Genomic DNA, 25,997 nt, shown 5'->3' with positions numbered 1-25,997 from the left:
CAAAAGGAATTTTACTATTGATTTACTTTATTCAAATTGATTCTCTTGGAAGTTAACATTTACTATAGAACATGGCACACACACAGCAGAAATGTACTACGTATAATACAACAAAAGAAAATAACTTAATCGCAACCAATTGCAGATTGAATGAGAAAGTAATGACAAAATAACCAATATGGTTACAGTCATCCAGAGGCAGAATTGAGCGATATAGACGAGTTAGAAAAGGTTTCTTTGTTGTGCAGGAATCTTCTCTGCAATAATAAAGATGGGCAATTTTTCCCAACAGGACAACCATTTTAATGTGATTCACTTTTGATTTAACTATTGAGCAGAATACAGTAACCACAAAAATGAATGTTATTTTGGAGGAATTCATTGTCTTCTCTCACTGTATGATAGATCACGTTAATTATTTTTTGACATTAGTAGCAAAGTTACCATTTTCATGTGAATTATTGATTTTATTATTGATTTACCTGTATTAGCTTATATTCTTTTGTCGACTCGTCTACCCAGCAATTCATTTTGTAATTCCTCAAAATAATCGATACAAGGGATAAATACAGTACCATCTATCCATCCATCAATCTGTATATCCATGTAATGAATTAACTGGCAAAGGTGACCCAGAAGTGTAGGATAAACAGGAAGTTTCCGGGCAGAGGTTTACAATAGTGATGTGGCAATCGTGTCACTTCGAAGCTTGTGTCGAGTAATCCAGTTGGGAATATTTTAAAACTTGTATCGAAGCGTGTGTTGGTGACGTATTCAATGACATACAAAGCCTAGGGATGTGGCTGTACCACGTGATGGGTTTGGAGCGCGATTAGAAATAAAAGAGACAGTTAAGAACAATAAATTAATTGATTATTTGTATTATTCACATCCACATGTTGCATAAGGACAGACATAATCCAAGTTATACAACCACATTTTACAACTCTGTAGTGAATAAAGGGTTAAATGTTATCAGAACAATCAGCACTCTGGTTATAACAAATATTACAATATAATATTTTAAGAATATACCTAAAATAATGGAGCACCACGTTTGAGTCTTAGTCCAAAGGAAACTATTACATTTAAGTGGATAACAATTAAACAATTGAGGGATCAATAAAATTATATCTATCTATCTATTAATGAATTGCCCTGATTAATTAATTATGAAACACTAGTTTGAATCAACCTCATTAACTGAAGTCACTACTTGTTGTCATGATTAATGTTCTTTACTGAAAAAGAGTCTCTTAAATTGATTATTCAAAAATCTGAAAAATTGTAAAGGCAACTGATATTCTTCGTATATGGTTTAGAAAATAAAGAAACAAAGAGAAAAGGAGAACAATTAGGAATAATACATATATCATGGAAGGAACGATAATAATTAATCAAGAAGTAACTGACTTGAAGGCTTTGATAAGTGTAAACTCTGCTGACTGATGAGAAAGTTTTACAACATATTTTAAGCTAATCTTGCTACCTCAGATCAATTAGAAAAATCCCAACACATCAATCAATTCAAGAGTGACAATGTAACAGTTTCTTACATTGTCGAGAGGAGAATTGAAGGTGCGATGACGGCAAGGAGGTTGATGTGAGGAGGATTGGAAAGAGGTGAGCAGCAGCAGGCACACAAAGCAGAGGCCCTGGATCCAGTTGTGTTGTGGAGTGACTTGGCAGGGAACAAGGTGAAGACGGCGTGGCGCTAGAAGCGCTGACGTCGGGGTCTTCTTGGGTCCTGTCCTGGTCCTATGTTGCAGGCTAGCAAAGATCTTCCTTGACTGAGTTGGCGTAACCACCAGAGACGTGTCTTTACTCGGTTCAAGGGATCACAAGTCTTTGCCACATGGATCTTCTCTGGAAGAGCAGTTTGGTTGCTTGGTGGAGCCAGAGAGGTTCAGGCTTGCTTGGCTGGCTGCTGGAGGTTGGGATGCATGCAGCTTGCTTGCATCTTGAGAAGGTCATGCAACTGGGGAGACTTGTCGCACCAAGTTGAAGGGTAAGACCAAAAGGTCAAGGAAGGGGGCCGGAGTCAGGGATGGGAGGGGCGAGAATGGGAAGAGAGAAGATTTGTATCACGCGGTCCTTTTAAAGCCATTCAGTCGTGCTCCTGGATTGGTGGGTGACATCTGATTCCTCAGTACCTATTAGCTAGAGATTGGCTCTGGTCCAGTCCCTCTGTCCTTCTCCTCCTTCTGTTTGATTTTGAAACTTGTTTTAATTTGACAATAATCTTATTGAAAGATTTGAGATCCACACATAATGCTAACTTATTATAACTTTCCCATCTCTTTCTAAGGATCAGAATGAATTCCAACATTAACATTACATGTTATGAATATATAATATTGAGATGTTTGTTAAAAAAGCATATAGACATCAAAACACTTTTATGTTTGCTTATATAGTTCATGTGACTTTCTTCTTTTGCCTCTCTTTACCTGAAATGATTCTATTGAAAAAGAAAATAACATTTAATACTCTGGAAGTCATCTGGTGGTTCTAGTTCTCTGTGGTCATTCTGGTTCTCCGGCCATGTGTGGAGAATGGCCGACCTTTGGATGCCAGATGATTGATGGGGGAAGTTGTTTCAGTGGAAGCAAAATCAAACATGAAGGACTTCACTACCACTTTTCCTATCAATCCCATCCATTTGATGTAAGCATTTGTCATGTTGTAAAAAAATGTTGTCCACATGATGGCGTAGTGGAGCAAATGAAGCGTCTTGAAGCTTCAAACCATGTATCAAGCAGTTCGCTGCGGGGCTTCACTGTGTCATGGGGCTTCATCTTGCCATCACTAGTTTACAAAAGATAGTTTAATAAACACACAGAAATACAATGTAAAACACAAGACGTGGCGCCAAAACTCGAAAATGAAAAGTAAAGCAAGTCTGGCTGCTGTGGATCTTGCGCCTGATCCACGATTGTGTTGATGCCGACTCAGGCCAAGAGCAGGCTCTTTACGCAGCACCACGGATTGGCCTGATAGACGACAGCTGTGAATCCTGCCAAGCACCAGCTTCACTAAATGTTAAGACAGCAACAAAAACACAGGAAGACAGGAAAAGACTATACAAAATAAAAGCCCCAGGTAGGGGAGCCTGACAATCTCTCTAGTCAATTCTTCCATTCATCCATCCATCGATCTGTCTGTCTATCCATCCATCCATCAAACTACCCATCCATCCATCCACCCATCTATCCATCAATCTATCCATCCATCCATCCATCCATCCATCAAACCATATAAAAATGTTGCAAGGTCTTATTAGAATAGCTCTTCAAAACAATATATTATAGAGCAGAGACTGCCATCTAGTGGACTTTGAAAATAAGGACACTGCTTCATGAATCTTTATCAACCCCACACTAATAAATAGTGTGAATGAAAGAGTGTGTGAAACACTCTTGGAAGTTCTAGACGAGCTGACATTTAAATAATGAAAAGTATGTGATTGACAGTTTCCATTATTACAATCACAAATGCTGCTGATATCTTCAGGTTATTCTTAATTGTGAAAGTGACAAGGCAGGTTGTTGGTCAATGTTTTGACACCAGGAAGCCTGACATGACCTGAAACACACCTGGGGGGTTGTTTGTTGTGATGCTTCAACGGCGACAGAGGAGTTTGATTGATTGGTCTTCCCTGTTTTGGCGTGGGTGGTGGACGAGAGCCGCCTGTGTCTTGTTATAGATGGAAACATGTAATAACTTATACGATGTGAAAAAAAACTAATGGGTATTTATTAACCTGTCCTTACGGTATTTGGGGGATCAGAAAAGTTCAGGTGTTTTGATGAGTAGTTAAAGCAAACCAAAAGAAAGGCCCTGTACAGTATACATTTGCTACTCTCATTTAATGTTGACCAATTTCACGGTTCACAGCATATTTTTTCAAATTCTTCCCTACATCAAACACATACCACAGACAAAAATAACCTTAACGGAGAAATGCATTTCGGAATTCTCCCAATATTAATAAAGTACCATTTCAGTGACAAAATCCCTGCAAACTTTGTAGAAAAAAATTCAGTTTACAGACCTAGCGGCAGTATGTTTGATCTTCCGTTTGCATTAATGTTTGCTTGTTGGTTTATAGGCGGCACAAGACAACCGCAATGCTGGGTGAATCAAAGGGTTGTGTGTTTTATGACAAAATGTTCTTGTTGGCGGAAAATATGCTTATCCAAAATCCCTGGTGGTCTTTACTGTTTTTAGCAAGGCAATCAGTTTCTTCCGCATAGATTCCCAATGCGTGAGTTGGAGAAGGGAAAAGCATAAAAGTCAACTTTAATTTGTCTGTACAAAATATGAAAGGAAGACCACTTTTAGTCTCCTTTAGACATTTTCTGATGCGTTTTATCCTTTTTATAATTCTGAAAAAATGGGCTAAATGCAAAATATAAAGCAAGTACATTCACTGCTTGTGAAAGGCTTGGATGACAATATACATAAAATAAAAAAAAAATGGAAAATAATTATGCCAATAAAATATATCCACTGAATTGTTTTTGAAGAACAGTATATACAATATGCAGAATACATTTCAGGTAACTTTGCTACATTCTCACCAGTCCCTACAGTCTTCCTTGAATCGTTTCATGCAGCAGTGTCTTTATGTTCATAGCCCACTATATGGCACTCTTTGCAGTATACTATTTCGTTTGAGACAGATAAACTAATGAAACCATACATCGTTTTCATAACTGATTGTGCCCTCAGCTCTAAAAATCAGGACACTACTTCATGAAGATTCTTTAGCCACTTGTCTGAAGAAGTCAAAAATTTAATTTGATCATTTCAATGTTCTTATCATGTTGACTTAAAATATCTGTATGTAGTAAGTTTTTGAACCATATTCTTGTCAGTGTTAAGCATCTCACATCACATCCATGTCTCTCTTTGCTAGTATCGGCAAACGACTGTGACTCTGAGAAGAACGCTGAGTTGACCTACTACACCCTGAGCCCAGACTTCACCATCTCCCCACACGGAACCATCTTCCCCTCCGGCGCCCTGGACTACGAAAGACCCAATCATCTGTACGAGTTTGTGGTGATGGCTGTCGACAAAGGAGACCTCCCTCGAACTGGCACTGCTACCGTACGAATACGGATGGCCAACGTCAACGATGAAGCACCCGAGTTCTCCCAACACATGTGAGTGGAATAATTAAATATGAATTGATTAAGTGTAGATAAATCATGCATGACTATTTGCATTGGTGAAAGTTGGAACAAGAGAGTTCTCTCCTTCCAAGAATCTCACTTGGCCCATATCAACCCTAAAATAAGTGGAAGATATTTACAGAACATATCTTAAGTCAAATGCAGTAATTGACTGATTGATACTGAACAAATGAAGGGATGAACTATTATGGTTTGTAATGGTTCTGGTGTTGGACTCTCTTCTAGTAAGTGACCCAAACTATTGTATGGGCCTAAAATGGCAACTATGTCAAAACCAAACTCTCCATACTTACTCAAAGGTTCAAAGGTTAAAAGTCTTCCTTTCAAAGATGCAGTAAGTCCCTCATCATGACCATGTTTTAAAGTTATTACTTTACTTAACACTGCCGTAAATCTCTACAAACGAGAGGTTATAAGAGCATAGTCCATTATGATATAATGGATTTACGCCTCCTCCAGCCAGCTGTAATCACTCCCCGAGTCCATTGGAGGTAGAGACTTCCTCAATGCTTGACCAATCGCAACAGAGTGGGTGTGGTTATACTAAACATGATTGACATGACATCTCGAAAAGGCATTTTCAGTGGGTGGGGCTTAAGAACATTTTCTGTTTTAAATTTCTTCATTAAAAGACAGTTTTGTACAAACAGTCACATACTGATGAGTACAATAGAGGTTCAAAATCTATTTAAGACACGCTTAAATCAACACATTAGTTGCCCAATAACAATTACTATGCATCTTTGAAATAATAAATGACACATTTTTATTTTTTCTTGGTAGTTAACATTTTACCAATGGACATATATTTCAAACTTTTATTGTTAAGTAACCTAATTTATAGAAATGTATCCTGTATTATTGTTATTATGAAATATAACCAAATTTAGTGAGTGTATTTTAAGTAAGTATTTTCCTGGGTGGAATGTCTGTTTAGCTGTTCATAACACACGTTTTATATGATGGCCCATTTTCCGCATTTTTGTGACCTTGTTTCCAATACAATTCTCAGGGAATCTGAGGCAGAAACCATCACACACATGTCAAGTTGCAGAAGAGCGAGATTGAGGTTAAGTTCAAGATTCATCGTTTCAAGAGAGAAACAAGTTCAGTAACTAAAAATGCAACAAATGGCATCTGGGAACTGACCGAGGGGCCAAACCTGAAATGGAAAGTACACATTGTGAGAGAGAACATTTGCTGAACACAACAGTTATACAGCTGTAGTATAAAAAAAATTGCAGTCAAAGCACATAGAAAATAACTTATATGTGTTCAAGATTCCTTTGTGGAAAACCGTTTTAGAGGGGCAGTAGAATATATATATATATATATATATATATATATATATATATATATATATAACATTAAACTCATCTATTAAAAAGACAAAGGTAGGAAAAATAAACAGAAAATAAATGCATTTACTTTATCAGTTTTTTTGGTTTCTTGAATATTGCACTGGAATAATACAAACAGGATAGTTATGTGCACACATGCATGAGTGTATGTATGAATTTGAAAGTGACAATACACATATTGTAAAAAAAAAAGCCAACAATCTAAGTCCAAAATCGCATAAACAATAATGTCCAATATCAAAATGTCCAAAAGCCAAAACTTCCACCATACTGGGGGAATAAAACAGGAGAGAAGAAACACAGAGCCTGAAAAAAACAAAAACACAGAAGTAAAAACACTCGCTAGAAACAAACGACAACTAAAATACTAAGGCACTGCAGTAGAAAGAAAAGAAAAACGGAAGAAGAGCAGTGAAATATCATATACACAATGCTTTGATCCGGTGTGGTCTGGAAGCTGAAGGTTCAAATCCTGCAGGTGATTACTTCCTGCTGTGTTCTTTAGTCAGGTTCATGTGGTAGGATGAAAGAAAACAGGAAGTACGTGGACACTACGTGGACACTACGTGGCTTTGATTCTGAACGAAAAACAAAATTGCACTCAGTTTCACTCAAACAGCCATTGTATGACAAAGAGTACAAAACACGTCCTGGGAAGTTAATGCAATTGCTTCATTAGAGGGAAAATGTAGCGATCCAAAAGCTGTTGTGTCTGTGAGTGTGAGAGAGCTCAACTGTCAGGTCAGCACCTCACAGCTGCTTCCAATTGGATATCGCAGCTGCTCGAGCCCGAGATTCCATTTTTCCCCTCCTTTTATCCCCCATTTCTACTGCGCTGCCTGCATCTTTTAATTGGTTGGATTTTTGGCACAGAGATGGGCAGATCAGTGGAGCAGGGTCAATCAGACGTGCCCACCAGCAACCTCAAGAGGCTTGCACTGTGCACGCATGATGTCGAGATGTTTGGAGAAAAGTGAACTGTGGGTACGAGCGGACCCACGTGTCATTACGGAGCTTCTCGACTGTGAGGATGAAAATGCATTTCTTCACCTACCTTTAGGGCTTAAGTGAATCTTAAATCTCACAAATCCGTGTAATGTGTATTTCAAGGGACTAAGTTCGTATGTGAGGTGAGTGTAAATGAAATGAGGCCTTCATTGATTTACCGTCAGCTACAACAGAGTGATTAGCCTTGTTGTCAGCAGCCACTGGCGCTAAAACGTGGTATATGTTTTATACATCAGCCAGCAGACATGCACAAAAAGACAATTTCAAACATCAAGTATTTATTTAATCCCAGCAGTCTTATCGTTTCACCCTTTAGCTTTTCTCTTGGCTGCACCGTATGTGGATGTTGGATGTTTTGTTCAAAGGATTTAAATCGCTAATACTTAACTTTAGCCCTCGTAATTGATACCAGATGCTAACTATGTTCACTTAAGAAAATATGCCAATACTGTTTTTTTACTGTTTTTTCTTTCTTCATAAGACATCAATTCCACATGGGCTCATAATAACCAATTCCAAATTATTTGAAAAAAAATGTAAACATCTTATCTGTCTGCATTTTTGCCAAATACAGATCAAAATGGTGATTTCTGGGCTGAAACAAATCATTAGTAGTCCAGGAGGCTAATAACCAGGATTTAGCGGATATCAGAAAGAGAATCAGAATCCCAACATTGTCAGTGTTGTTAACACAAAACCAGATTTATTGTGGCTTTGAAAGTATAGAATAGAATGAAATACTTAAATATAAAATGCAGTTTCCGAAAACTGCCATAATAGTATTTTGGGATCCAAAATGGTTGGCTGAATAATTTACGTGTATTAGTTCTATTGTGTCTGAAAAGTAGTGTCCATTTTTCAATACTTTTCATCAGATTTGTTTTTTTGTCAAAAATAAATACCAAAAAGGATTCTCAAGAGACCTCACATCTAAATTAAACTGAAAATTAACTACTCTTAAACTGAGAACAGTGGTTCGTGAAGCTTCACAAGTGTTTGCCATTTAGTCTTGAGTTTGAAGTTTTCTTATGCTGGCTGTTTTTATATTGTCCGAATACATCAGCAATATGTTTCCTGCCCAAAATTTAAGCTAAATGACATGAAAGGCTAAATGACATGAAAAGCTCAATTGTTTACAGAGTTAAGATTACGTTATATTAAGTAAATTGAGGATAATCATGTCGAAAATAGATTTTCGTCTGAGAGTAGCATATCATGAAATCCGTGATGCTACTGTTTGTTCTGTCGAGTTAACATAAAGGAAAATAAAGACGCTGAAGAATGAGGTCATTAAACACACCGTCACTGAGGCAGAAAATGTGGCCTATTTCCATCAGCCTGTGCAGTTGCAGGCATGTGATAATGAGTCCGTATGTGCAACGAGTTGGTGTGCATGCATTTCTCAAGTTGAAATAGTCGTGTTAATGTGTCAATTAACAGCTTCCTTCACGGCAAGTCCGCACCACTTTACCTTACAAAAAAGGCTCCATGTTTTGATATGTGTTATTTACTCTGTTTTCTAAAAGACAGTGGAGGAGACATGGTTCAATGTGTTGTTTGCACTCAGATCTCCTCTTCACTGCACGCCACTGTCTTCCCGGTAAGAGCTTAAATAACCACCTTTCATTCACCTGCAGTCACTCTGCCACCGGGAGACGGCAATGATCATTTCTCTCCTGTTGCCTCAGAAACCAAACAGATGCTTTTCATGTCTTTTTATGTTAATACATGACACATCAATGTAGGTAATGTAAAGAAAAAAAAGGAATTCCTTATAATAATCCAAAAAAATGTTACAACAAAAGAAGACAAAGATAATATTGTATATATCATCTCACACTATACTATTATACTAATTCTATATACAATGTATATTAACATAGAATTTGGCTGGTAAAAGGAAAAATCCGCCATTGTGACTTGTGGAAGCTCATGCATACCTCTGCCAGGGAGCAAATTCCACGTTTCTTCATTAAAAAATTAAATAAGTACATTGAGCACAATTTGAACCTAGAAAAAATTACAAGTGATTTTTCTTCTTCAATTTAGTGTCAGTGTTTTCTTAAAAAATGTCATTTAAAGTTATGGTGCTAACAGTTTAACTTCCATAAAACCTACTTGGTGGAGGTATTTATAGTGAACAAAAGTCGTTAAAACCAAAATTCAAACTTCACTCATTTTCTACTCACCCTCATGTTGACCAAAGGTTGGGATTATTTTCAGAGTAATCTGTTACATTTTAGAGTTATAGTAAAACATGTTTGTCCATTTTAATTTAAAAGACCTTCTTGGTGCTCTCCTGTAACAAGCAACGGATTTAATTGTTTTTATATACAGTTCAACACATTTCAAAATTAATTTAAAATGTATTTCTTGAAGTTGCAATATTTCAACAAAACAAGGTGAAGTTAAGAAAAAGTCCACACAGGTGTTCACATATTTACATCCCACAAACCAAAGAAAAAAACAAGACACACAACTGGCTAAAAAGCAGAAGGGTGAACAGTAGGAAGGATGGAAGTCAGTCATTCATGATTTAATGGAGGAACTATAAATGAAAATGTACATGAAAACTGGAAAGTATTGATTCAGAATCGCCTCCCGGCCAATAAATTGTATCTATCGGTTAATTTGAGACACGAGTCTCAAATGTGAGTTTTTCCTCTTAGATTCTCATAGATTTCCTGAAATAAAACAGTTCTCTTGAATAACATAACTTCTCTTTCTTTTTGGATGATGAATGAAGGTCCCTCTCTGGTGTCGCAGCTTTATAACCGCTGGTCAGGCTTCAGCTTTTATTGCTCTGGGAGACGTTTGCTTTCAGATCAAATTGTTTGTGTTCCCTCACGCTTTTTAAAATTTACTTTTCCTGTTGATCTATTAGTTGTGTCTAGTCGGAAATAAGGTCAGCATGATTTTGTGGCTGTTACTGTTATTGAGAGCCCTATAACAGTTCACTGACAATTCTTCAAATGTATGAACAAGTAAACAACAAAAATACAAAAATTATTTATTAAAAAAATAAGATTTAACCAATAAAATTGCAAACCTAAAATTTATAATTAGCTGTTAATTGGATAATTACAAGAATGGAGAGGTTTCTAAATACATTAAACATTGTTTCACAGAATAAAACATGGATCTTCTTTCTAAATATCTGTGCTTTCTCAATATCTGTGTTTGCAGAAGTGCAAATAAAAAAAATAATTGGAGAAAACATCCCCTGATGGGTTAATTCTTTATTATTATCAAATGGAGAAATTTCTTCTTGGCTTTTCAAACAATCATCTGTGGTAGGAGTGAAGAAGCAGAGAAGGAGTCGAACACAACTTTATTCTTCACTCAGCAAAACCAACTGCAGGTGTCTTGCCCAGACACAACACCCTGATGGGTGAGATGAAACCGCGCAGGTCCTAGTGCCCGCCACACTACCCCCCCCAGAACACCCAGAAGGGAAAACTCAGGGTCTATATGGTGCCTTTATAAGCCTCCCAAAACGGCTGCGTCGTCCGTCTGCTGAAGAGTGAGCTTCAGCACCAGTGTCCACACTCTGAGCAGCTTCAGTCACTCTCTTGGAAGGCGGTCGGCCCCGACGGGGAACCTGTGCCGGGGACAAAATCTCATCAGCCACCATGTGAGCAGGCTTGAGCCGGTCAACAGTCACATGCTCTCTTCGGCCCCCCATGTCCAACACAAAATACTTTGGGCCTGGCTCAAGAACCCTAAAAGGTCCATCGTATGGCGGTTGAAGTGGTGTGCGGTGCGCATCATGACGCACAAAAACAAAAAGAGCATTCTGTAGCTGAACAGGCACAAATATTTTAGGGAAACAGTGATGAACAGGTCCCGGGACCCTAGCTCCGTCCGAACTATCGGTCACACGGAACTGTGGAGCAGAGTTAACAGGCAAAAATTCCCCAGGGATGCGCAGGGGCTGTCCAATGACCAACTCCGCGGCGGATGCCTCAAGATCCTCTTTCGGAGCGGAACGTAACCCAAGCAAAACCCAGGGTAATCGATCCACCCAGTTCGAATCCGTAAGCGTAGCGCGTAAGGCTGCTTTTAACGACCGGTGGAACCTTTCGCACATGCCGTTCGACTGCGGGTGGTACGCTGTAGTGCGGTGTGTCCGCACGCCTAAGGATCTCGCTAGTGTCGACCACAACTCTGAAACGAACTGGGGGCCCCTGTCGGATGTTATATCAGAGGGCACCCCAAAACGAGCAACCCAGGTTGAGAGGAACGCTCGCGCAACGTCTGCAGAGGTCGTGGAGGAAAGAGGGACAACTTCAGGCCACCGAGTTGTTCTATCCACCATGGTGAACAGGTGAGTGAAACCTTGCGATGGCGGCAATGGACCAACCAAGTCCACATGCACATGATCAAACCTCCTGGCAGGAATAGGAAAAGGCTCAAGCGGGGCCTTCGTGTGTGTGTGGACTTTCGCCCGCTGACACGCAACACAAGCGGCTGCCCACTCCTTAACATCCCTGCGTAGCCCTGGCCAGACAAATCTAGCACTGACCATCTTGACTGATGCCTTAACCCCGGGATGTGAGAGGGAGTGTACCGAATTGTAAACACGACGACGCCAAACTATCGGAACAAGGGGCCGTGGGCGACCGGTAGAAACGTCGCAGAGGAGCACGGGACCACCTTCTTGAACCACAGCTTCCTCCAGCTTAAGGCTTGTATCTCCCGATCGGAGAGAAACAATATCTGGGTCGGTGGCTTGGTCAGCAGCCATGGCTGAGACATCAAACCCCAGCTGAACAGGGCACACCAGCGCACGTGACAAACAATCCGCCACATGGTTAGACTTCCCAGCTACATGTCGAATATCGGTCGTGAATTCTGAAACGGCGGCAAGATGGCGCTGTTGACGGGCTGACCAGGGCTCAGAGACCTTCGACATAGCAAACATCAAAGGTTTATGATCCACGTACGCGGTGAAAGGCCGACCTTCGAGCAAGAACCGAAAATGGCGTGTAGCCAGGTACAGTGCCAGTAACTCTCGGTCAAAAACACTGTACCTGCATTCACTGTCTCGAAGCTTGCGGCTAAAAAACGCTAGAGGCTGCCACACACCTCCAACATGCTGCTCAACCACAGCTCCCACAGCTATGTCCGAAGCGTCTGTTGACAACGATAAACGCGCAGCCGGTTTAGGGTGTGCTAGGAGGGTTGCTCGAGCCAAGGCCGATTTGGCCGACTCGAAGGCCTGGATCCGTTCCGGGGTCCAGTCGACAGGATCCTTAGCTGCCCGCTTGCGCAAAGCGTCGTACAGGGGCTTTAGGATGTGGGCGGCATGGGGAAGAAAACGATTGTAAAAATTGACCATGCCCAGAAACTCCTGAAGGCCTTTAGTCGTGCTGGGCAAGGGAAATTCCGCGACGGCCTGAACTTTTAATGGCAAGGGAACCGCACCTTCTGCCGAAACGCGGTGGCCTAAAAAATCAATAACGTGCAGACCAAATTGACACTTGGTATTATTGATAATCAAGCCATGTTGCTCGAGCCGCTGAAAAACCTGCTTCAGGTGGTCTATGTGCTCTTCAGCCGACGCGCTAGCCACCAATATGTCGTCAAGATAGACAAACACAAAAGCGAGGTCCCGCAAAACAGAGTCCATCAATCTCTGAAATGTCTGCGCTGCGCCTTTAAGACCAAAAGGCATGCGGAGGAACTCAAATAACCCAAACGGGGTTATTACTGCGGTCTTTGCTACATCGTCTGCATGCACCGGAACTTGGTGATAACCGCGCACCAGGTCCACTTTTGAAAACACACTAGCACCGGCTAGGTGTACAGAAAAGTCCTGAATGTGTGGAACAGGATAACGGTCGTGCGAAGTGATGTTATTTAGACGCCGAAAGTCACCACACGGTCGCCACGAGCCATCAGCCTTAGGTACCATGTGAAGAGGCGAGGCCCACGGGCTGTCAGAACGCCTGACTATGCCTAAACGTTCCATGGTGGCAAACTCTTCTTTGGCGATGGACATTTTCATGGAATCAAGACGACGTGCACGTGCAAACACTGGAGGACCAACTGTTGGAATATAATGTTCCACACCATGGCGGGCAACTGCAGCCGAAAAAGCAGGTTTAGTAAGCGATGGAAACTCAGCAAGTAACCGTTGATAAACATCGCCCGCAGCTAAAAAGTTAGCGTGTGGTACATGCACAGATCCCCCAGTAACACATGGAAAAGTGGTGAAAGACACAGAATGAATCAAACGCCTGTTAGCAACATCTACAAGTAACCCATTTGCACACAGGAAGTCTGCGCCAATAATAGGAACAGTAATTGAAGCTACTACAAAGTCCCACTTGAATGTGTGTCCCTGAAAATTCACAGTCACGAACCTCGATCCAAAAGTTGAGATGCTAGATCCATTTGCTGCGCTCAACTGCAACCCACATCCCTGAGTCTTCAAGTCCCGGTGGGTCGCAGGGAGCAAACTTTTCTGAGAACCCGAGTCCACCAAAAAACGAGTCCCGGAGACTGAATCTTTGATGAACAGCAGCTCTTCATGGTCACCAGAACCCACAGCTGCTACTGGGTGCTGGCGCTGGCGTTTCCCGAAGCCTCAAAAGAGCAAGGTGGAACACATCGTCGTGCTCTGCGGCCAAAACGCTGATGGAAATGACACCAGCTGCTCTCGCGCCTCTTTCTCACTCCCGCCACCACTCCAGCGTCGCCGACCTCCGGAACAGTGGAGACACTCTGCACGTGGAACTGTGTTGTCGCCAGCAGGACACGATCCGCTTCTTCGGCCAGACCACGACAGTCTCCCGCGGTCAAGCACGCAGAGTTTGCCAGTGCAGCGCGCACAGGAGGAGGAAGTTGACGCAGGAACAAATGAAGAAAAATAAATCCACCTTCATCTGGTCCCAGTAGAGAAAGCATTCTGTCCATCAAATCCACCGCCGACCCGTCGCTCAGACCCGACAAGGACAGCAGTCGTTCTGCCCTCTCGGCCGCCGAGAGAGAAAATCTCCGGAGCAGAAGATCTTTGAGCGCGACATACTTGTGACGTTGTGGCGGATCTCTAAGCAGCGCCATGGAGCGACGAGTCGTCTGTTGATCGAGTGCAGACACGACCAGGTAATACTTGGAGTCATCGTCGGTAACTCCGCGAAGGTGAAACAGCGCCTCGACATGCTGGAACCAGGACGCGGGATCACGTCGGGGTCACCAATGTGGTAGGAGTGAAGAAGCAGAGAAGGAGTCGAACACAACTTTATTCTTCACTCAGCAAAACCAACTGCAGGTGTCTTGCCCAGACACAACACCCTGATGGGTGAGATGAAACCGCGCAGGTCCTAGTGCCCGCCACACATCCGGTGATCTTTTGGTATGTTCATGTGGAGATCCGGTGATCAATGCACAAGTCTGTGATCAATAAAAAACGACACACCGCTCTGTCTAACCTGACTTGTGTATTGATCAACTAAGTGCGCAGATTGCGGCAACAGAATGGAAATGTCTCTTTAAAAAAGGGGCAAACAAGGCGAACGTCACAGCTATTTTATGGCAGATTGTTAAAGTTAAGTGTTGAATGGATCAACACTTCCTTAATGATTGTTTTTCAGTTTCTGAAAATGACAGTTTTTTATTATTTCAGTATAAGGAAATATACAGGTTGAAGTAAACATGTTTGTTCTTGATGGTGAGTACTACCCTTTGTAAGCAAGTAGACATTGAGTAATGACTTTAATGTGTATGTGTTCAGGGAGTCCCTGTTTGGTGGAACAGGTCACTCCTTTTTTTGTATACAACATGTTCCCTTTGGCTCCTTCAGACCGTAACCATCAGTTCACAATTGACTGGGATGCGGCAGGTATTAAAAGCAGCACCTCCAAATCCGAGTCCATGGATCTCTGACAAAATAACGTGGGGTTTCCCTTTCCAAGGGTTCGGGATCAGTTCCTGCCCTAAGAGAAGTTCAAGTGTCCTGGGGTGTTGTTCACAAGTGAGGGAAGAAGGGACACTGCACCAATATGTGGTGGTAAAAGGGAGCTAAGCTAGAAGGGAAAGCTCTTGGTATACCGGTTGATCTACATCCCTACCCTCACCTGTGGTCCTGAGTATCTGAGTTGGATGCTTCTTGGACACACTGGAGAGTCTATATCTTTCAGCTGCCCTGGGAACTCCTTGAGGGCCCCCATTGGAAAAGCCTGAAAATGTAGCTGAGGAGAGGAAAGTCTTTGTCTTCCTGCTTAAATTTCCTCACCCCCTACGACCCAAACCAAGATAAGCAGGAGAAGGCGAAGAAGACAACAGAAGCAATTATTGTTATTGATGGAATTGTTTTGCTATATTTGCAGATATCGAACTTTCGTCTCGGAGGACGCCGGTCCAAACACGCTTGTCGCGACCGTCCTCGCTAAGGATCCAGATGGTGACGGAATTGTGTACAGGATCGCGTCGGGAAATGACGAGGGAAACTTCGTCATTGACAGTCAAAAAGGTAAGGAATATTCTAAGTACTTTTCTTTCTTGCTACTAAATCCTTGGCTCTAACTGATCTTAAGATCATCATCATCTGTCTCAAGCTGAACTTATTGTATCCGTTGTTGCTGAAGTTGTAAGCAAAAACCATAGATAGATGTCAAGTCCCTACCAACAAACAAATTACATTCCCATCATGTCTTAGTGGCATTCAATGACAAAATCAGAATGCTTACTAGTGATGGGTTGATGAAGCTTTGTAAAGTCAGTGGCACTCTTAGTTTAAAATTGAGGTCTTTCTATAGAATAAAAAATGGGCAACAGAAAGTGCCATCTAGTGGGTCTAAAAAATAAGGACACTTTTTCTTAAAGCTCCATTAACCCATCTAAATAAAGTCATATTGCAGCCTGGCTTTAAATGTCATGCAGAACACAAGATAATGAAACTGATGTGATTGTGTAGACACTATCACTAGTATGACTGATTTATAACAACGATTGTGGTGAAGATAAGTACTTTAGTGAACTACTCAAATTTCCTTTGAGAACAACTTTACAACAATAATAAGGTAAGATAATAAGGTAAGATAATAACCAGGTATTACGCAATCAAAGTCTCACGTTTATCTATACATAGTGCGTTTAACTCAGCTACCAATTTAATTCACAAATCTTTGAAAAACATCATGTGATTCAAACTGCAACACAGCAATAATGTAAGCAGCTGTTGTTTCTGAGGTTGTAATCTGTATTTATATTTAGCACGTTGTTGCCTAAGCATTCATATCTTGTTTCCTTTACTACCCGGTTGTTTTTCTTTTCTTGGTGGTCTCCATGCCCTTGTTGCTATATTTATGTGCACAATTTAAAACCTCTGTAGTTTGTCAAGTATGTGCGGGTGTTAAAAGTGTGCTTCACAGTCTGTTTTTCATGTCGCTCACTCGATCCAGTGTTTTGAAAATGCATTGCTTCCATTTCTGTATTGCGATGAGGCTTTATTAGGGATATTTGAAGCCCTGCAGGTCACTTTCCTGGGATGGTGGAAAAAAGCAGACAGTGCTGACTGTTTGTGAAGTATGTTTGTGTGTAGACATGCAATGTTTTCTATGGCAAAAATAGATTCAATTGAGTAAACCCATTAGACTCTTTTCCTTACTAACACTTCATTGCACTAACAATAATCACAAAAATAAAACCCAAGTTGTTGTTCACACCAGTGGTTTGTTGACTATACTTTACCAAGAAACATTGTCTGGCATGTTTATAAGTTTATAAGTATAATTGATTTATTTATGAGATCATTGCAACTCTCAGTCATCATTGTGTACTAAAGTATTATTCGGTTTGTGAAATACGTTTGTTTTTTTATTACATGAATACAATTTTAAATGTCACACAATATTTTTAGGATATAGAGACGAGTGGTTGATGTGCAAATTCCTGACCAAAAATGTCCGCTTGTGAAGTAGTTCTAAATCCTGTGTTGAACTGCTTGAAAATGCAGGCCCTTTATACTTTTAACTCCTGAATAAAGTTAATTTTCACATAATCAAGTGTGTCACTCTTTAAAAAAATGTTGGGACACCCATAATCTATGTCATTGATTCTTCATTACCAGTCAGCAACAGAGCTGTACAAAAGTAATGAAGGACTCAGTTTGGAATGTGAGTTTTCCCAAATTAGACATTAGGCATTTGAATATTGCCGTAGACAATATTAACTGTTGCATTTGTTCAGATCCAGCTAGTAACCCTATATTTTATAGATACTGTCATAATAAAAATATTATTAAAGCTTGGTTTTCTTCAATGTTGGGTTGATATTATTGTCTAGCACGACTAAATTACAATTTGTGTGGATGAGTCTGATAAAAAGAAAAAAAAATGCTCATGAGTTTGATTTAAAAGCTGATGTCTCGACATATCCAGTGTTTTCTTAATTCTTACCACTTAGGTTATACATTTAGAGTTATGATATTGTGCTGAAAAAAACACTGTTTTTAGACGTCCCATGTTTTGTATTTTTTCTATTCGTTATTCACATTATATGATACAAACATGATTTCCTATTTCATTGCATAACAAGTGTTTGAAAAAAACAAGAGTAGTACACCAGTATTTTTAACTGAAGTTGTCAGTTCATACAATTAAAATATGAAATTATTTAAATTTAAATAGATGCAACAATGACAGAACAAAACAAAACAAAACTCTCTGTCTCTCCTCTTTTGCTACAACACTGATGATTAGCGTGAAGAAAATAACATGAAAAAAGTTAATTGGAGGAATATCATTTATCATCCATAATAATATATTTTAGGTTACTTTACTTCACTTGTGTGTCAGAAACTGGAAATACTGGAAGCCTATAGGGTCACGTCAAAAAAAGGTTGGTAACCCCTCATCTACACTATGATATTTTACTTTGAACGACTATTGTAATAGAACCTCATATAATTCTAAAACTACTCTTAAAATTAGGAATTTATATATATCATTTTCTCATTAAACAAATTAAGGCAGTTTCTGAATACTGTAGTTGTTACATGAATTCAAGTATTTATAAAACTAAAGTAAAAATGTGGTTTAACATGTGAATTATAATACCGGCAGGATTTTTATGTCTTTCATGGACATTTTTTATTTTCTATTTTTGTTTTGGTACATCGACTTTACTGCCTCACAAACATAACAAGGAAATAAAAGATTCTTTGCTTTGTACCTACGATGAAAATCGTGTGAATGTGATTCAAAATGTGACACCATAATGCTTGTAATGGGATCCAATATCATGTTTCAAAGAGCTCAATATTTGGTCATTAAATATATTTTATGGTTCTTATAATGGAAGACATCGCGTCGGATTCCACCCCCATTGCTCGGCCCAGATTCTCTCAGATGCTGATGAAAATCATTTATCGCCTCTTTTTCCTTTTCTTGTTGCCAAGGCCGCCCACCCCCCCTGTTTTCCATTCGCTCTCCCTCAATGTCTGACAATCATTCAGGCAGTTGTTTTCCTCCCTTCAGGCACTAACACCGCTCACCTCCTCCTTTCATGTTAATTTGGCCTTAACTCTCCCCAAAATGCAGCGTTTCCCTGAGATTTAACGCTCCCATTAGGAATCCGAGCGGTCCGCTCAATATGATGATCACGCTCTTCCTATTAAAACCCATAAATACAGAAACACCCGCTCCATCAGTGGAGAGGAACCATTTACTGGCAGCCAAGGGAAAAACCAGTGCCAATAAACGGGCTTCAATCATGCCCTTTTTTTCTCGCATGAAGGTTTTTATGGCATTTTTTGAAAAGTATATAATTTAAGTGGAACTGCTTTGAGTTTGTTGGACTACTAGGTACTGGAATTAATTATACAGTAATCACGTATTTTGATTGATTTATTTATGTGTAACTTTAAGGGAAACTTTCCGTCTCTATAAACTACTTGAACTGTTGCACTGACCTGCATCTGATACCAGATTTAAGGGAACCTTTTTTTCTTTTTCCCCCCTTGCTGGTTTTACTCAAATGCATCTATCCACCTACACTCATACCAATGTCTTTCTGTCTTTTTTTTTATCTGTTGTGCAGTTTGACAGCGGCCAGGAGGCTCACTTCTCGTCGCTCAGTTCTCAGTAGCGTTGTCACTCACTGCTCTCTTGCTTCCAACCATCCTTTCTCGTAGCTTCACAAGATGTGACGGCTGCTTGCTGACCCCTTGGGAAACATCTTTCTCCGTCCTTAATGAACAGTGATATGCTTCAGACGTAACACAAATGTACAGTCATGCATTAGCTATACTCTTAGGCTAAGGGGGTTCCATTTCAAGCCCTACATATGATCCAAGCAACCAAGTTCAGAACTGAAACCTACCACCTTTGATAGTCAACAAGGTTGGTTAACTACATGTTCTCCCCAACATATATTGGCTATAATTTCACTTTGTGAAGGTTAATTCCCAGGAATGTTAGAAAGGGGGATTTCAGGGTTAGGAACAACTTCACAAATGAGCTCCAGTCACGCAAATAAACATGGCTACATGACGTTGAAATCAGATTTGTGTCGATGCAGTGTAAGCACTAAAACATAGGGTCAGTATATTACATTACATATTATTACAATTCAATTTTATTTAAAGTCTTATATCATAACAAAGGTATCTAAAGACACTTTACAGTTTAAGTAAGACTGCATCAAAGTAAAGAAAAACAGATCCCAGCAAATCAACAATGAGTAGATCACAGTGTGGCAGTGGCAAGGAAAAACTTTGAGGCAGAAAACTCAAGCAGAACCAGACTCCTGCGTCATGGAGAGAAATAATGACACCTTCTTGAATTGTAAATCAGATGCAGAGAGATACCTTACGTCCAAGCTCATAGTTTGTGGAATAGACTGAGAGATTTAATTGACTAAACTACCATCCACATGTAACATTTTGTGGAAATATTTCAAGGCAATTGTCGAGTAAATTAATACAATTATAATTATGGAAACACCCATTAGCAACACACAACACCAGGAGGGTATTCTTGAGGCCTTTGTTGAAAGTTCCACAAGAATACGCGACAGGAGAACAGTGAAACCAGCTCGGCATTACAGCAATGTGTGAGTGATGTGTGGCTTTAACAACTGTGAGCAGAGGTGTAGGAAAACCAAGTGAGCAGGGGGCTGCTGTGACACTTCCAAGTTAATGAGCAAGTATTGTCCATCACACTGTCAGAATTTTACAACCTTTTTCCTCAGTGTTGCACCATATCAAAGTTTCTGCCAACCTGTCCTCATCAGATAGATTTAAAGGTTTAAACACATTGTACATTTTGTATTATGGTGTCAAAATCACTGGAAAAATCCTCACAGATATTTAAATGTTGAACTAAACAAAGCTTATTTTGGCACTTTAGCCACATATAAGTTGGATGATTGTTCTGATTGATGCTGTGTTTTCAGAATTGTTATGGATTTAAAATGTAACCAAAGTTCATGAATAAAGCAGGGCATTAGTAGCAAAACATCTGTTATAAAAGCCTCAGCTTTGTGGATTTATAACACTATAAATACAAGCAGACTGTATTGTGGGTTGTAGTATACGAAAAGAAAAAAAAAATATATATATAGATATTTGTCAGTTTCTTCTCACTATGTTCTCATTAGGATCCAAACATTTTCTATGTACCAATATAAACCACTTACCCAGCATGTGTCGTCCATATCTCAGGCTTTTAGACCATGTTATATCTTTATGTGAACCAGAGGGGGATAAAAGGAAGCATACATAGTGAGCCCTCAATGTTCTCTTAGGGTTTCTTTTTCTCGAAAACAACGTCATTCATCCAACCACCTATATGTATATAAATATTTATATATATATATATATATATATATATATATATATATATATATACTACACATGAAGTTTTGTCCCCATGTTGACCATTTTCTGATCTTCTATGTTTCTTTTTATTTTTGTTGACACTTTTATGTAATTTCGAGCTTATCTCTCATCATCTACTTGAAACACGTTTTTAATGTGACGTTTATGTTAAATATTGGGGTGCAGAAAACACCTTGAAGGGGTTGCCACTCTTGAAAACGTCTTTTGTTTTGTTGGTTTTAACACAAACAATAAACACCTTTTATTTATTAATTTTAATAACTGACATTTACCAAACTGTAAGATTCTGAAAAGAAAGACATATCTTGACTTCCAGAGCCTGATAAGTGAATCTACAATAAGCCCTAATATCAAGACAAGACTCCTGTGAAAGGCTCTTTATAGGAATTTCTTGCAAGAACATCTAAACACTACATCGTATCCAGTATAGTGCTGCCAGGGTTCTTATTAGAGCCTGCAAATATTGGCATATTACCTACATTATCAGTTCCCGGTCTCATCTGAGATCGACTTTGAAAATGGTACTGCTCGCATGTGAAGACCTCCATACTTACAATATCTCAACTATGTTAGAAGAGATAAAAAGGCATAGTCAGAAAACAACACTTTGTTCTGTATTAATTTAAACATGTATATATAGTAAATAAATATTGTTACTAGTATAATTAAGTGACATTCCACTGATTATGTATTCTTACAAGCTGCATTTAATCATCAAAAGTAACAACAACAACTTTCTTTTATTTTTTTACGTAATTCTCCTTTTGAGGTACAAAATGTTTTATAGTGCAGAATTGCCCTATTGGAATAAAAATTGCTTAAAACGGAAAAAAACACGAAGGGACGTAATTCAAGAAGGCACATAAAAGTATAATAAGGAGAACAGCAAGTGGAAGTCTATAAAAAAAATCTATTTTATGTTCACAATAAAAGGTGTAGTACAAAGAAATCGTCGGAGAAATGGCGACGACGATCAAGTCAAATTATTCCACACAGGAGACGAGTCCAGAAAATACAACAGGAAATGGGGCAGAGGCGAGTCAGGCGCACCAGGGAGGAAACATCCAGCAGAAAACAGGAAACACAATAACGAAATAACATATACCAGGCAGGGTTTGTGACAAACAACTCCCTGTGACACCCAAGTCAGAGTAAGCAGTCAGTTCATAATGTAGGAAAGAAACTCTTAAACAAGATAGTTTGGAACAACTTAAACTACAATTTTGATTGTCATTTGAATGTTAGACACTACTTTTAAATTATATATAAATGTTTTTGTTGTTTCTGCTTTACTACAAATATAGGAAAGCTTTAGGTTCGCTTACCAACCAGCAGGGTGAGACTTTTTCAAATATTATTTTTAGTTTTTTCTCAGGGGTTTTAAGACACTTTCAGTCAAATCTCTTGTTTTTTTCTTTTGAAGAGCGATGACCAAGTTGGAAATTTATCTGAGGACACTGAATTACAAAAGTTTGGTATACTTAAACTGCTGTTTATCTTTACATTTAGTTTAGATAACTCTATCTAAATGCAAGTTGGGCAAAAGTTGGTAAAAATCCATATAGTATCCTGTTCCTGATTGGATTGGATTAAAGTCGGATGTGGTAGGAATGATGGCCAATTGGACTTGGACGCGTGACAGGTGGGGATGTAATAAAACCGAAATTTCAATAAAAATCTGAATAAAAATAGCATTTAATGAATAGGTGTGTCCAAACATTTGGCCTGTATTGTATGTTCCCGATAACTGATGGCATCACGATGTAAAAAGTCCCAAATTTGATTTAAAAAAAAGAAAAAATGACAGAGAAATACTTTAACACACCCACTGGAAACATTTGTTTCAGCTTTTGCTGGTTATGATATGTTACCAGATACATAGGTGACATCTGCAGTGATACCTTCCTATTTTCATTTTAATCCATCTCACACACGTGCGCACAGATGCATGCATATGTACACCTACACAGCCCCGTAAGTGCAGGCAGAAGTGCCAAGCAACCAGCCATTGTGACAAATACCTCGAGGCTGACACCCCCTCTGTGGCAGCCCTCCATCTCTTGTGCAACAACAGGAACATGCACATGCAGCCACTAAATTGATTTGAATGATCCAAAGTAAAAAAAAAAAAGATTAATTAATTAAAAAAGCCATTTTAAAATAATGTGGTTCTGCAAAACATGTAAAACACTGCAAACATTTGCAATGCCAAGTCGGTCTCACCAACAGACAATCAGATCTTGTGACTGTAATCTCCCTCATCACCTCTCTGGCAAACATAGATAACACAAACACACACACACACACACACATTTGTGAGAAGTGTGAATGGTTTATATTTTTGGGTCACGCAAAGAACAGCGGGAAAATGAATACATGACAACTATAGCACCTGCCCTTGCCTCTGAAGATAAGGTGGATGTAACAAGCATGTACACACTCACATACACAAGAAGTACACACTCGCATACACAGAGTTAACATGGCACCCAAGGGTGTGATGAATACAAAGTGGGGGGTAGTCATTCAAAGCTGAGTGGGATGCAGATGAGATACTGATGCTAGACTGAAAGAGAGAGCGGGGTAGACAAGATGAAATGGAATGCCAGAAAGACAGACGCTTGAAGAGACTCGCAATCAATTTAACTATTGATATGTTGTGCAACTATAATTAATGAAATCCTTCCAAGTCAAGAACCTTAAATGCATCTTCATCCCCTCTTGTGCTCAGGCTCCCTTTTTCTTGTTTGCACCAGAGAGTCTGGGAAGTCATCAATATTTTCGTCACATTCTGCAGCTGTGTTCACTTTAAGTTTTGACTGATTCCAAAGCATCTAAGAGGGAATGAAAAAAAAATCTTCATGATCTTTAGACTACTATTGAAAAACAAGATTTCCACAAAATGTATGAATTAATGGTTTCTTGTACCACTATCCATTATCATAATCCTGTTTAAAGTTATTATATTTTTCCAGTCTGTTTTAGGTTGTTGTTTTTTTTTTTTGTTTTTTTTTTTATTATTGGGATAATTCAAATCCTGAAAGAACAAATGTAAGGACAATTACAACTTAAAATAGGCAGGGAAATATATAACTTAAACATGTCTAAAAAAAAAAAGACAACTTAAAACAGGGCTGAAAAAATACACTCTCATAGAAAAAGAAATGTGTGACATAAAATTTAAACATTCGTCGTGCAGATGTGTAAAAGACTGACGCAAGTTACTAAAAGTCACTTCAATTTTTTTGTTGGCACTTCTGAACCATTCACATGAAACATAACACAACTCTAGGAAAACTGTTTGTCAAGCACTATCTGTTAACATATCTTGTTGAATAAAAAAGATGCATATTTTTTAAGGTGTTGCTGTTGCTGCAAATGCAATGGTGTTGCTGTTGCTGCAGATCCAATGGTAGATGAATACTCTAGGATCTATGAACCAGCTTGCAAGGTGGATTTCTGAGAAGCTAAAACCAGTCTCCAGATAAAATAGAGATTCTGATTAAATGTATTGTTTTGTTGCTTTGAGCATGTACACATACATAGAGGCTTGTTAAGACAGAACAACTGTTCCCCACAAATCAATCTTTTCATCTTTTACCATATTGATCTCAAGGATTTTTATTAACATTCACGTCACTAGGGATGGAGCGAAATTAGTTTGTGATGCCCGGTAATGACAGCAATATAACCACATAATATACAATATACAATAAAAGCAAAGTCATGGAGTAGGACGGTTGTAGTCCTGGGAGTTGTAGGTCATTGATCCGGAAGGTCTGGTATGCTGTTGTTTCAGCGGGTTTTATTGTTGTAGAAAGTTTGTGTTTGCCAGAAAGTGTTTGGTGGTGTCGTAGCCTTTAGCTTTTGTAGTCATCCAGCCACTTCCCTCCCTGATTCTCTGTGCACATTACTTCCTTTATCTTTAATGCATCAGACAGACGTCCTCAGGAGATTCAGATATTCATAGATAAGTTCGTAGAGAATTCAACCTTTCGTCCTTTTCCATTGCCACTTGCATTATATTCATAGAGTTTTTTTGTATTCGGTAAGAATAAGAAACTGTCAGAAAAGATTCATGATCCAATGTATAATAACAGAACTAATCTCTTGTCATGTTTAAAGAACAAACGATAAAACATTTGCATGTGTAAAGGCGCAATACACATAACACAAAAGAGCAGCAAGAGTCATCAAATCCCTCCAAATCCGATTTTAAGGCGAACATAGAATTCAAACGATGAGCTGCGGACCGCTGACATCCATATACTTATTTTTTTTCCACCAGGTCTAATTCGCCTGCGCTCCAGCCCACCGCCTCGTCTGCAGGGTGTTGAATATGTCCTCAATGTGACAGCAACGGATGACAATGCCTCAGGCGGACCCCAGGCCTTATCATCCACCGCGCAGGTCATTGTGGGAGTTGACGACGTGAATAACAACAAACCTGTCTTTGAGAAGGTGAGATGAGCAATTACACGGAGGCATCATTAAGTCCTTTTTTTCCCCCAGCGGCGCTGACGCTCTCCTGCTTATTAAAAAGGTGTTAGATAAACATCTGCTTTCCTGCATGTTATGCCT

The 25,997-nt window shown here is 39.4% G+C and overlaps 1 protein-coding gene across 1 annotated transcript in view; it reads left to right on the top strand.

The window, feature by feature from the left end:
• Positions 1-25,997, top strand: part of LOC148086635 (neural-cadherin) — a 288,414-nt gene that overhangs the window by 98,676 nt on the left and 163,741 nt on the right. Inside the window, exons 6-8 of the mRNA XM_087784779.1 lie at positions 4,922-5,171; positions 15,904-16,046; positions 25,705-25,877. Of these exons, the coding sequence (XP_087640905.1) occupies positions 4,922-5,171; positions 15,904-16,046; positions 25,705-25,877 (566 nt within the window). The remainder of the gene's footprint in view (positions 1-4,921; positions 5,172-15,903; positions 16,047-25,704; positions 25,878-25,997) is intronic.

Source organism: Callionymus lyra, chromosome 2, assembly GCF_982586985.1.
Source record: "Callionymus lyra chromosome 2, fCalLyr1.hap1.1, whole genome shotgun sequence".
NCBI classification, from domain to species: domain Eukaryota; kingdom Metazoa; phylum Chordata; class Actinopteri; order Syngnathiformes; family Callionymidae; genus Callionymus; species Callionymus lyra.
The sequence above is the reverse complement of the archived record's forward strand: the minus strand, read 5'-3'. Positions and strand labels throughout refer to the sequence as shown.